Source organism: Homarus americanus, unplaced genomic scaffold, assembly GCF_018991925.1.
Source record: "Homarus americanus isolate GMGI-L3 unplaced genomic scaffold, GMGI_Hamer_2.0 scaffold4060, whole genome shotgun sequence".
Taxonomy (NCBI): domain Eukaryota; kingdom Metazoa; phylum Arthropoda; class Malacostraca; order Decapoda; family Nephropidae; genus Homarus; species Homarus americanus.
Window position 1 is genome coordinate 8,428,083 of NW_024746161.1, and position 13,681 is coordinate 8,441,763.

The 13,681-nt window shown below is 36.7% G+C and overlaps 1 protein-coding gene across 2 annotated transcripts in view; it reads left to right on the plus strand.

The window, feature by feature from the left end:
• The first annotated feature begins 2,601 nt into the window (after nt 1-2,601).
• LOC121879072 (uncharacterized threonine-rich GPI-anchored glycoprotein PJ4664.02-like) overlaps nt 2,602-13,681 on the plus strand; it is a 51,249-nt gene continuing 40,169 nt past the window's right edge. The window contains exons 1-3 of one of the 2 annotated variants that reach the window (XM_042385564.1): nt 2,602-2,679; nt 6,405-7,066; nt 13,422-13,478. In XM_042385564.1, coding sequence (XP_042241498.1) covers nt 6,827-7,066; nt 13,422-13,478 — 297 coding nt within the window. In that variant the 5' untranslated portion in view covers nt 2,602-2,679; nt 6,405-6,826. The remainder of the gene's footprint in view (nt 2,680-6,404; nt 7,067-13,421; nt 13,479-13,681) is intronic. The other variant, XM_042385565.1, reaches the window with a different exon arrangement.

The following is a 13,681-nucleotide window of genomic DNA, read 5'->3' on the forward strand; positions in this document are numbered from 1 at the left end:
CAAATATATTAAGTGTAGGAGTGTGATATGGCGAAGTGGATCCCGAGTATTACATCATCCAAGGGGAATTCCCCGTGTAAGGCGGGAGAGAAGGGACAAGCTGAGTTTGTTGACGTTTACAGTGTCAACAAACTTGTCATAAATGCTTGAAACACCGAAAACCATGTGTGCTGTGCTATGGTTGCTGAAACAAATTGGTGGTGATGGGGACGAACTAACAATAGCCACACCTTTTTTACTAAACATTTAACTATTTACTGAAGCAAGAATAGTAGGAGAGATTTGAATTGCCCTAGGCGTCCGCTGTCACTGATTAAGACTTACTTTTAAACATACAAAAATAATAATACATACATACTGTATAATAATAATCTACACACCAGCTTATTTCACCTAAAGATTAATCACCCTAATATTATTTGAGTGGAAGTTAGGTCAGGTTAGGTCAATAATAGGGGCTTTGAGAATTGTATAGAAGAAAAAACTGCTCCTGAATCCAGACATAGTGTAGCATAGAGGGAAAGGGCAGCCATTATTATTATTATTATTATTATTATTATTATTATTATTATTATTATTATTATTATTATTATTATTACTGGATCAACTAAAGAATCTCCACTTTCAGTTGCCTTATTATTTATTGGGCACAAATTATTCCATTCACTGATACTTCTGCCTCCAGATATAAACACAACTCGCATTCTCCTTGTCACTCTATTGATCTATCCAAACGAATATTAATTTTCCTGTCTCCTTTTTCTCTCTTATTTTAATTATCTAATTTCTTTCCATTCACTGTTTACTTTTTCTAACTTCACACTCTTCCGAATGGTAAAGTAACTGTTGGCAATTGAGTTTTAATTACTGGTTAAGACGATGTACTGTACCATCTATTATTGAAAATAAGTCTTTGGTGTGACGTGTAAGTGACGTCATATATACCTACGCTTCCTGAAGTATACAATAATGAAGTAAAGCGATTTTTCACATATTCTTCATTTTTTTACATGTTGGATATACAGGGGTATTTGAATAAAATAGCCTGTAAACATACAAAATATAGTATTGTATACTTCAACGTGATGAATCAAAACGAATCCAAAATTTATGCCCCCTAAATTTTCTTTTTAGATAAGTTATTAATTTTTATTTTTATTTATTTATTTATTTTTTAATTTGCCGGTTCTCTTTTAGCGTTAATGATAACCTAATTCTTGGTGTTGTAAGTCACCCTCTGCTCTAGCTCCCACTAACACTGATTACCACGTAAGCGTTATCACCATCACCACTCATCCTCACTATAGGCTTCTCCCATATTACATCTCAAATTTAATATCCAGGGTGAATCACCACAGTTATGATGCTGCCACTGTGTGGAACTTAATGGCGGACTGGGCACACTGTCTGGGGATCGTGCCATTTCATTATGAGTTGGGGCCCATTCCATCCCACTAGCACTGACAGTATGTATGTATGTATTATATGTATGTATGTATGTATGTATGTATGTATGTATGTATGTATGTATGTATGCTGGTTAGACATGCAAATCGCAAAAATATTTTTTTAAATAGCTAACTCACCCCGCCCGGCGATCTAGCCCGGGCCCATTCGCTTAATACGTCATAGGAAAGAAGTCACGCTGGGCTTGTTACAATAATTTCAACATGTTAACATTTTGTGATTATTGCGTCATCCTGCTCTCTACGTAATCTTATGAGTCATTCCAATGATCTTGCGTATGTTAAAAATCCTAAAATATAATTTGATTTAGTGAACTGCGAATATGGAGCGTTATACCAGTTTCCTATGTTTGACGTATTTTCTGGGATAAGAGTATACAGTACAGTATTAAGGTGAAGGTGCCTGCCCAGACTGGAAATATACTATATAGATGTTAATGTCATCATTATTATCATCATCGGCATATTATTAAAGTTGTAGTATTAGTTGTTGTTTTTGATGAAGTATAATTTCATTGGTGTTAATGATTGTTATAATTATTTTGTTAATATTATTATTAGAAACAGCGATTGATCGTGGCAGGTTTTTACCCTTTAAGTGGTAAGGATTTTTCTTAGCTCATTAAAATCGCCTGGCGTTAGCTGGAATAAGATACCCAAGTGCGACACTACCCCTTAAATTCTTAAAGGATTATTAGGTAATGAAATAACTAACAATAACTGTCACAGGCAGTTCCTTCAGCCCTTATACAAACATCTTTATACACCATATACGCAATATCTGCTGATATTTCACCAGTACGTCCATACACACTGTGTATCTGAGTCACAGTGGTGCAACACGTCTACGTGGAGGCAAATGTGGGCAAGGGTTTCTGAACGCAGGCGCTGGAGAACTCACCAAATAATCCCACGGATTTTTCGACACTTAAATATGCCATCCGACTTTAATACTGAAATGTCTTCGTAACTATCTACAAATAAATGATATAAACCTGAAAATATGTAACGATATAGATCAAATTTATAACAAATTATTGTCTGTATACATTATATGAGGTTATTGTTTACAACCATATTCTCGTGGGATAACAAAAAGGCAAACCTCCGCGTTGGCAATTTTCTGACGCAAGGCAGCAGGTTAGTATTATTACAGTGGGAGGTGGGTTGATCAGTGTCCAGCCTCAGTCTTCGTGTCGTTGTGCTCTTGCAGGTGTGTTTCTGCTCTACGTTCTGTGTTATTAAGTTTCTATTAAATATAAAAATGTAACAATGGAAACCACTGTAATTAAGGATCATGAATAAACGACGAAATTATTTGCTGTGCTGGGTTTTGAAACAAGGCCCAATAAAAAGGATCTCACTGAAAATCTTGTGCAAATTGAAATTAATCATAACCAATCAATGAATTAAAATTGCATATCAAGAAAATTAAATATCTTGATCTGTTTTGTGTAACGTACATTCATTTGTTTTGTGGGTAAATAAACAGAACATAAGAAATTACAGTATTTTCAAAGAAGAGAAATATAAATATGAAAGAGTGCGACATTTAATTAATCTGTACAAAGAAACTTATAAGTGCTCATGGTTATTATATGTGTTGTTATCTTTAGAAATACTTAGATATACATATATTAACTTTCCTAATTTAATCTTCAAACTCAGATGCATAATACCAGTGAAGTGAAAATTGATACAATTGATAAGACTTTATTTATATTTATGATTAAATTCTTGTTCGGAAATATCACAAGTGCAAAGACATAATTTCCATATATTGACATCTAATCCTAGTTACGAATAGAAAATGTGCTAAAATATGAAAATTGCCCGTGAAGACATCATTCTTATTAAAGTGCATAGCAGATTCCAGTTCCACTCCAATTGATCATAAGCTGAGATGGGAGGAACGCGTGACAGTGAGATGTATAGACAGGAAAGGAAATTTTTTTTCTTTGTCAGAATGTTAGGATTTGACCTGACAATCGGACTAAAAAGATTTTCTATTGCCTAGGGTAGAATTTTGACTATACAGAAGCTTTGATTGCATATTGATTATCCTGGTTATTAGGGCGTTGATTATCCATGATCTGAGGTCGAACTTTTATTATCCAGGATATAAAAGAACGCCAATTATGCAAGAATTGACTGCTGGTTATTCAGGATCTTCAATTGAACGTTATCCTCGACATTAGAACGCTGATTATCTATGATATTTAATAAAACGTTGATTATCCAGAATTGGTAGGAGAACGATGATTACCCTCGATCTTGGGTTGAACGTTATCTTGGATAGAAGAACGCTGATTATAGGTCGTTGATTATACAAAATAATAAGTTAAACGATAATCACCCAGGATATAGGCACGTTGATTATATATCGAAGATCTTGGGTAGAACTTTTTTATCAAAGACTTTGGGTTAAAGGTGGATTCTCATGGCTAAAATGTTTGTTATACCAGAAAATTTGATAGTGGGTCTTTGGAGGTTGTTTATCAGAACCATAGAAGTTAATTATCCAGGATCATAGAACGTTAATAATCCAGGATCGTAGAACGTTAATTATCCTGGATCATGGAGCCTTGATTATCAAGGTTCATATAACGTTAATTATTCAGAATGATAGAACGTTGATTATACATCCATGATCTTTGATAGAACCTTAATTATCCTGGATCTAATCACTTAAATGCTAATTATTTAGGATCTGAAAATATTGATTATGCAAGATGTTATAGAATGAACTTTGATTATTCAATATTATATAATGAACAGTGATTATCCAGGATGCTATAGAATGACTGATTATCCTGTACGTTATAGAATTACCGTAACTTTGATTAATCTTTATTATAGCTATAATGAAAGTATACTGTGTTGTCCAGTGTGTTATAGAATGAACTTTGATTATCCAGGACTTTATAATTAACATTGATTATCCAGTATTAATTAAATTGGAAGTTGATTACGATCTTTGATAAAACGTTTAATATCCAGGAAATTGAGATAAAACGTCGATTACTCATGATACGCTTCTCCATCCCTCATGTCTGGCTGTGCCTTGAGCCCCAGCATGCCTTCCATCCTTTCCCCACCTCAACCTAAAAAAAGAAAAAAAAATGCGCTTAGAGGTTGAATCAGAATCACAGAACGCTGCGTATCTATATAATCTAACATGTATTACTATTTTAGGTTTGATAGTCTATATTGGCGGCCTTTGAATGTTGCCAAAACATCTGTAAATTGTATATGCCCGCCTAAAGATAGGGAAAGACAAGTCCAACCATATTCCTACCCGTTTTTCGATAAGATTACAACTAGTTTTTAAGTCGTTAATAGAAAGATGGCCAAATATCTCAAGTCGCAATCTCACTCTTAACTATAATTCAAATTTGAGTATTATTTTATTTTCGGTCATCCTGTTTACGTTAGGTTGGTTATGTTACGTTAGATAATCCAAACTATATTTTTTTCGATGGTTTTCGATGTGTTTTGAACGATTTGGACCTTCATATGTGTCGGAAATCACTAGTTTTTGTGATTTTCCCCCACCCAAAACCCCGGGTTCTCACTGATGACCGAAATTAAATAATTTACCCGAACTAGTAGGGGAAATATATTGTTATGATAATTTTAACTATTAGTTAATATTAGATGCTCACTATAATAATTCCTTGACATTTTTTACTTCATAATTTCCAATTTTCCTCAATGCCTTATAATTCTGAGTAAACAGCCGATCGTGGTTTATTTTATATCAGGTAACGGTACAGTATCGGAGCACTAATGACTTGTATTGGAGCAAGGGTAAAAATTCCCTTTTAATTTCAGCCCTATCGCCATAACTATCTGATAGCATAACATTTAACTAATGTATGACAGATAAGAGTGTTACGATAGCATAATTTTACAACTTGGATACCTAACTTTAACATTAAGATCAATAACATGATATCGGAGTGTCACTCACTTTCTTTATTTTTATATACTGTCCCCACCTATTCTAATATATTTACGTTTTTGTATATCACTACGGTTCTTTTCTGTCCGTAGATAAAGGACTAATAAAACAGAAACAAATTTCATACTGACTGGCAATGTTCATAACGTCGATTATATTTATAACTATTTGATTAAAGTAAATTCTGTAATCAGCCTTATATCTCTCGTATAATATATCGACAACCTTGCAGTTCAATTACCAAAGCTGACATTCAACACTGGTTTTCTCGATGTTAAGCAAAACTGTCTGAAGCATACAATTCGTCACTGTTAATCATCCAGCTCCAGCTGGACGCTGGTGCTGGCTTTTTAACCTGCCACGCCCCATTCACGAACGTCAAACTTGAAGTTCGCGCCATAGGTTTTGTCTATTATCATATTAAGATGTAAGGTGTACTGTAATGTGTGTGTGTTCTTAACAATTTCAGAAAACATTCTTTTATCTGTCAAGCTTTATTCCAATTGCCCGTTTATTTTAAATTCGAAAATATTATCAAATATTAAATTGAAATGCACTGCCTGACAACTTGCCACTTCACAGATTTTTGTTATCCGTATTTTTACGATGTCTTGGTGTTCATGAGGTCAAAAGGGTGATTAAATACATTATCAAAATTATTTCATGTTGTGAGAGTCACTGAATTACTCACTGCACCGATAGGTTGAGGTATATGTATTTAAAATAAATAATAAATTAGAAACTACTCCACGAGCCATGCGCGAGGGACCCGGCGTGAGGCTAGCAGTAGGCGGAGCTTAAAAACAGATCATTCTAGCAGAGCTTCTCTTTTTCACATTTACTCGGTGTGTTTCTGTATATTTTGTTCTCAGATTCCACGCAATATTGCATAGTTGTTGGACGTCTGTAGCTTCTATTATTAGTTATAAAGCATTTCACATGATAGTTTGGATGTCTTTATCCCCATATTGCAGGTTAATTCATGTCATACGAAAGAAACTATAATAAGAGATAAAAATGATGAACTCGCCTCCAATGAACGATAACCTTATTTTGTCTGAACAGTATATTTGGTGTTAGTGTAAACCAGTTTCTCGAGAAGGGTGGACGTACGCGATAGTTCCTCCGCCTGTGAAGCGTCCTGGAACGTTACCATGATGAAGGCAAGATCCAGGTACCGGTGAACAGGTGAACTGGCCTAATGACGATCAGTTGCCGGTTGACGCTCACCCTGATCGGATGTGTGAAGACGCTAATGGACAGTGACTTGAGAGAAACACGAGGTGTAGCCTGAGACATTTTGAGTAAACAAAGTTGTGATGTGGCAGTGAAAGTAAGATATTTAAAGAACTTATGCATATTTACTACGAATAGAAGGCCTTTCAACTGCAAAAAAATGTGTTCAACGGACTTCGGAATGCTGGACCTCCTGTTTGATAAGGAGGATCCTACATGCAAGGGCCTTGACGGGTTTAGGAATACCCTGTTCAGCACTTCAGGAAGATTTGACTCTGAGGAAGTGAAGGAGGAGGACCTGGACGGGTTTAGAAATACCCTGTTCAGCACTTCAGAGAGACTTTACTCCCAAGATGTGAAGGAGGAAGTCCTTGATTCTGGTACTATTGACTGGAAGATGGTGAGTGTGAAAGACTTTATCTTAATTTGTCTTTCAGTGAATGTTAATTGTTGTTATTAATGTGAATTCATTGTACGTGCTTCTTTAAAACAGCTGGATGGGATTAACGAGTGAGCATCTGTTGTGCGTGTCAAAATCAGCTGAGATGAGAGCCGGCAGGTTACCTCCCACTTCCCATATTTTGCTCTTTTTTATCCAATTCGTAGTCGATACTTTTATTTTTTTTAAGTGTAAATGTTATATTGATATGCATACTTGGTGTTTACTATATTGACATTAACATTGTGTTTATTATATGGAGTCTGTGGGGGACCATATGTGTTGTGGCTGGCTGGGCCGCGTGCCTCATATGGGTGGCAGCGTGCTCCTGTCATGACGCTGCCACGTCGCCTCTGCTACAGGTGTTCACAGCGGACACAAAAACCTATTGTTTTCATCTCAGTTGCTATTATGAGGTTCAAAGTTCTGATTCTTTTTTGTTTGTTGGTTTATATATACATACACAGTATACCTGTTTTCATCTTCCTGTGTATTATGTTTTATCTACAGTAGTGTAGGATTTACAAGAATTTTACAACTGGAAATCCTGTTGAATTCGTCTATGAGGTTGATTGTAATTATTGCCACCTGCCTTGTGAAATGTACTTGGCAAATTGTATACCTATTCTAATTTGAAAGTTTTCAGTTTATCAATTATATGAGAAAAAATATGCAGCACTGGAAATATTTTTAGTGTTGTATTCGTAGTGTCGTAATAGCTTATTGTAATTTTCTATAAAACCACATTTCGCAGAAACTTTTTATGTGGACTATCAAGAACTATCCCCTATTTTTGTTAGGAATAGAGGGTATTTAACGAAGTAAATGTTTACTTATAAACAAATGAAATTCGCTTTCATTAAAGGTCCTCGCCCCATACTAACTCGCTTGGTGTCAGTCCCCACCTTCCCACCAATACAACCACGGTTTACATTTTCCAGTTCCATGTTGAGTGATGGGGTGAAAGGGATGGAGGGGGCGGGGATTTTCCTGTTAGACCAAGCATTTGGTGTACTTTGTTGAGAAACTAAAATTTCAGCTGAAATCCTGCCTTATAAACCAATATCTGTAATCGGTGAACCAGTATTATCTCTTCATATCAATTTCATGAGTCATTTTCATCATTACGTCATCAGTCATCCTTATTGTTACTCCTGTTGTGGGTGGTGTACAGTAGAACATTTCTTCAGGTATTTGAGTATTTCACAGTAAAATATTAATACTGTACAATAGTTGCACTACACTTAACATCAAAAATCTTATTCAGTGTTTGGAAACATTAACTAATTTATTCACTTATCAAAGCTGACGTGTTGCTTGCACATTACACAGTGGCCTTATTTGGCCACCTTGGACTAAATTAACAAAACGTATATAAGTAAATATCACGCACTAACAGTATCTCTCATTGTCACTGACCAAATTAATTTTTTACTTTAGAATGAATGACCCAGAAGGTATGACATATGACTCTTACCTTGCCTAAACATAGTGGTTTTAAACATTATGACGCACGTGGCACGGGTCCGACTAATTACCCAAATGTAGCCGCAATGAAGTCAAATAATGGTCCTACATGAATAAATCGGACTGCCAATCACTTCTCGACTGGTATTTGGTGTCACGAAGTCACAAAAAATTGGTAAACTTAATTTAATCTAGAGTTAATAGATCGAGTGCATGTACTTAACCTAACACAACACAACTCAGATTAAATTAAGTTTACCAATTTTTTGTGACTTTATGACACCAAATAATAATCGAGAAGTGATTCACAGCCCGATTTACGCTTGTACGACCATCATTTGACTTCATTGCGGCTACATTTGGGTAATTACTCGCTCCCTCGGTACATGCACGCGATCTTTTAACTCAGATTAAAGTAAGTTTTCCAATTTTTTGTGACTGTCACACCAAATACTTTTCGAGAAGTGATTAGCAGTCCGATTTATTCACGTAGGACCATTATTTGACTTCATTGCGGCTACATTTTGCTACATTTGGGTACATTTTGGTAATTAGTCGGACCGCGTGGCACTGTTATGACTACTTTGTACGTCAGATCAGTGTTATCTACGTTGGTTTTTACTGGTACAATTCTCTCCTTTGCGTTTGACTTAGTTACTAGTGATTTTTAATTCGGAACGTTATATCAATCGTCGATATTTGTGTTTTGTGAAGCCAACGATACTTTACTCAGTTCTTACGAAAGATTCAGCTGGAAGTATATTACGAGGTGTGACCTGTCACTGGTGAGTATGAACATGTCCTAGTGAATTAATGTTTTTAATATTTGTTGTACTAGCCAGAATTTACGAGTTGGAAAACGTGTGTATGTTAGCTTCGCAGGGGTGGTTTGATAGAGCGGTTTTCATTTTTCCTTAGAAGGAAAAAATGCCTCGTCATATATTAATGGTCTAGTTTCGCATATTCTAACTTTTGAGTTGATTAATTACTCGATGAAAGGTAACTGGTAGTACTGGGTATCTTCCTATAATTTTTCTGTCTAGTACTAATTATGTTTGATGTTTTCGAAGTCACACACACACACACACACACACACACACACACACACATATATATATATATATATATATATATATATATATATATATATATATATATATATATATATATATATATATATATATATATATATATAAATTTAGATATGATAGTGTGCTGTAGGTAAGCAAAATTTCTTTCAAAATCACAACCACAGGCCATTCAAGCACATATCAGAATTAGTGTAGTGTATACTGTACATTATACTCATATCTTGTGTATAAATTGAAGGTATCATCTTATGTACTCACATTGAAATTGCATCATAACTCCATCACCCAGTTATTGTTTTTGGTTTTTACTAATACTTAATTTTGTCTTAATTTTAGGATTGGGTTAAAGTTGTTGAATACTGTGGGGCGGAAGGCTAGTATTCCTCGTGTTAAGCTGGTGCAGACGCCGGCACAGGTCGACTGATAACGTGGGAAAGAACCGGCTTGGACCCCACAGTCTGGCCTCGTTCTAGAGAGGGTGTGGGTGAAAGTGTTGCGGGGGGGTGTCTCACGCAGCGCCGGCTGTAAAGGGGGGTGGGGTTGCTGTTGCAGGACGTAGGTGTGTAATCACAGGTGGATGCATCATATTTTGATCCTGGTACTTATAGGAATTAATATATCTGTACTGATTTACTTCAATTATGTATGCAGGTATGTTTATAGTATAAATTGTATTGGTGAATTGAGGTGTGAAGTCTAGGAGAAAGCAGTAGGAAGGGAAAAACTTGAGGGGCAACGTAAGATTTGGAAAGAGCAAACGTGAGGATGTATCTGGTGCCGGTAGATATTGAAATTTTAATAAATTACGTCAATTAACTTACCGAGAAGTGAATTTTTCGAAGTTAATAAGGCTTGACATGTGTGTTACCTGGCAGGTATTTAGGTCGGAAGCTGTAGGGTTGGAGGACGAGGCTCCAGGAAATGTTTTATTGTCAAACTTTGTACCTAGTCATCAACCTGGCGACTTTTAGAAAGGGATAAAATATAAATAGTGGTGGTGTTGGTCACCCAGTCAGTCGTAAGTTTTCCTAGTTGTCTGGCTGTTCGTATCAGGAAAAATGCCTCGCCTGAAGATTCTCCCCACCAGCTTATTCCACCTGGAGATTAATCACCCTGTCGCTAATCTAATTTAACCCCCAAGTAGTGTCACACACACTTGTCGGTAAAAAGGAGTGATAGGCATGTATTTGTGATGGTTTGCATATACAGTATATATATATATATATATATATATATATATATATATATATATATATATATGTATATATATATATATATATATATATATATATATATATATATATATATATATATATATATATATATATATATATATATATATAATAAATCACTGTAGGTGCGCGTGATACAAGTATATGCTGATAACAACAAGAAGACACGAAGTTCCCAGGCGCTTTCGTGTAATTCACAGCTTCAGGGGTGAGTACAAAGAATATACAATGCAAACAATAGGCTTTTTAAACGAAAGCATCTTACACCATTGAACAAAGGTCAGGCGATATCCAGTAGCCCCATAGCCTAACTTTGATTGCTTTCCCTCAAAGAAAACGTCATAATTTTGTTTGTAACGGAGCTTTTATTTGTTGGTGTAAATAAAAGAAAAAACACCACAAAGGACTGTACAAGGAGACAACTTGTACAGTAGGTTATGATGATTTAGGTGGTGGCGGAAGTTGAGGAGCCGGGAGCCTCTTCCTAGGCTCCAGTCCCTTTAGGGGGTGACTATTTTTGAGCTTTCACGCCACCATCACATCCTATTGTTCGGTGCAAAATCCGGACAGTTTTTCTTTTTTGTCCAACAGTCGATGAAGAATGTTTGGGGTCGTGTGGCTTGGTTATTTTATATCTTTACTCAGATCCGTGCAATGGATGTGGGGACACCATTTTCGCATAATGGCGTTGAGAATTGATATTTTGTTTGGTTATTATTTGTTGTACAGTCGGTTGTTTTATAGTAGATTCCACAGTTGAACATACTGAAAACCTGAGTTTGATTCTATATTTGAACTGAACCTAAATATATAGTTTTCTTTTTCTTATTCAGACCTTGGGATTGCAATGTTTCACCAGCTTCATTTCTCATCTTCAGACCTGGGTTTGTAAAGTCACATCCAAGTGGGTTTATTCTTGAACTTGGGTTTACTGTGGCTGGCTTATCTAAATTATCTCTGAGGTTCTTCTGTTGAATTCTCCCAAGCAGTACATTCAGGTGAACTGGTAACATAAAAGAGTCCTTTAAAGGGAGGTAATGAATAATGGTTTTAGGTTGATATAAGTACAATAAGTTACAAGGTAATGGGGAAGCAACAATGGGTGATGTTGGTGCAGCAGCGTGAGGTGGTCAGATTTTGTAAAACAGGAGAGAGCTGGTTTAGTGAGCGACCAGTGTTGGCGCTGAGTCAGGCCTGGAGCCATGGTGGAGGTCCTTCCTGGAGCACCATCACCATCCACCCCCACACCAACCCCCTCTCCGCCGGCAAGGCTTCCTGCTGCTCCTATGATTCACCTTGCTTGTATCTGGATGTCTTTGAAAGTTATCACCCAGCTCACACACACACAAAAAAAGCTGGTCTTATTACAGTACTCGTGAAGGTGGAGAATGTTGCATGGCTCCCAAAACATGAACTAGCCGGGGTGATGGGTTTCTCCATTAGTGGCAAGTCACGGCAAATGTCTGGTTGGTGCATTTGAGAATTTCTTCCTGGAGTTTAGCCTGTTATGTTATTACTGCGCTTCAATAACGGTGGTTTTGAAGCGCGTAACAATATTAGTACAGTAATTACCCTATTCTAACAACATTTAAAAATTGAGATAAAACTCCCCGAGTTTAGCATTCTGGCGTTACGTTTAGTGTTCCGTGAGTGGACGAGCTTGGGCGACCTAGTTTTTCGTTATTTTATAACAAACCTTTCGGAACTTGAACTCGCCGACCTCGTTCATCTGCCAGACTACTAACAGTTTTCCACGGGCTTTAGTTTTTGTTCAGCAGACATCTCCGCAACTCGTTCTTGGTGTAGATAGTAATTGTTGGGTAAGGACTTGAGATATAGGCAGGCGAAACTCTTCTCTAAATGAAGTAAGCATTCGGATTTTAATTGCGGAACGCGTTTAGGTGAGTGTTGTATGTGTGGTGTGATCATACGAACGGTATACTCTGTGGCTATTAGTGAAGGCAGCATGATCGTTTCAGAGGTGCAGGTCATGCGTGGTGTGAGGGCCTGTAAAGTTGTAAACCGTGCGCAGGTAAGATCAGGACCACCTGTAACTGTTCTTGCTAAAACAAGTAGTAATTTCGACATTAATCGAAAGATCTTAGTTATTTTATATACTGTCTTAGAATTTACGAATGGTTCCTGTTCCATCTTTAGGTGAAAGAGTTGACTACCCCACCACAGCCTAATCTAGGTGAGCGATGGGAGAGGAAGCTCAGATTGAAGGATCGGGCTCACCATGCCGGGCCGCTTCAAATTTTGATCGTGCTGGACCAGGCAGGGGTAGCAAATTGTTTGACATAATTTTAACTTGATGTACGATTAATCTAGCCTTATGCTCTTTTTTAAGTTCCCGGTATAGGAAATTATATTGACCTCGGCCCGCCAGGGACAAATATTGGGTTTCTTTAGTTCCTTTAACATTTTGGGCTGTTCTTGTGTCGGTGTCTTACGAATCATTAAATATACTGTGCAAATAATAAGTGTAGGTATATGTAAATATTTTCATGACTTGTATTCTTATAGGTCATGTCGCCACTGCAGACAACAACACTTGGTCAAATGGTAGTGGATGACCGCATGGTAAGAAACTCTTACCCCCCCCCCCCCCACACACACACACACACACCATAGCCCATATTTTTAACGAAAAGCTAAAAACAGACATCGATTTCCAGGTTCACAAATGTTCAGTTCCTGTATATTTTTTTCAGGTCTTCGTCTCTCTTGTCAAGAGTGTGAGAACCTCACAGGAACGTGCTGCTCTTATGGGATTAAAAGTGGCT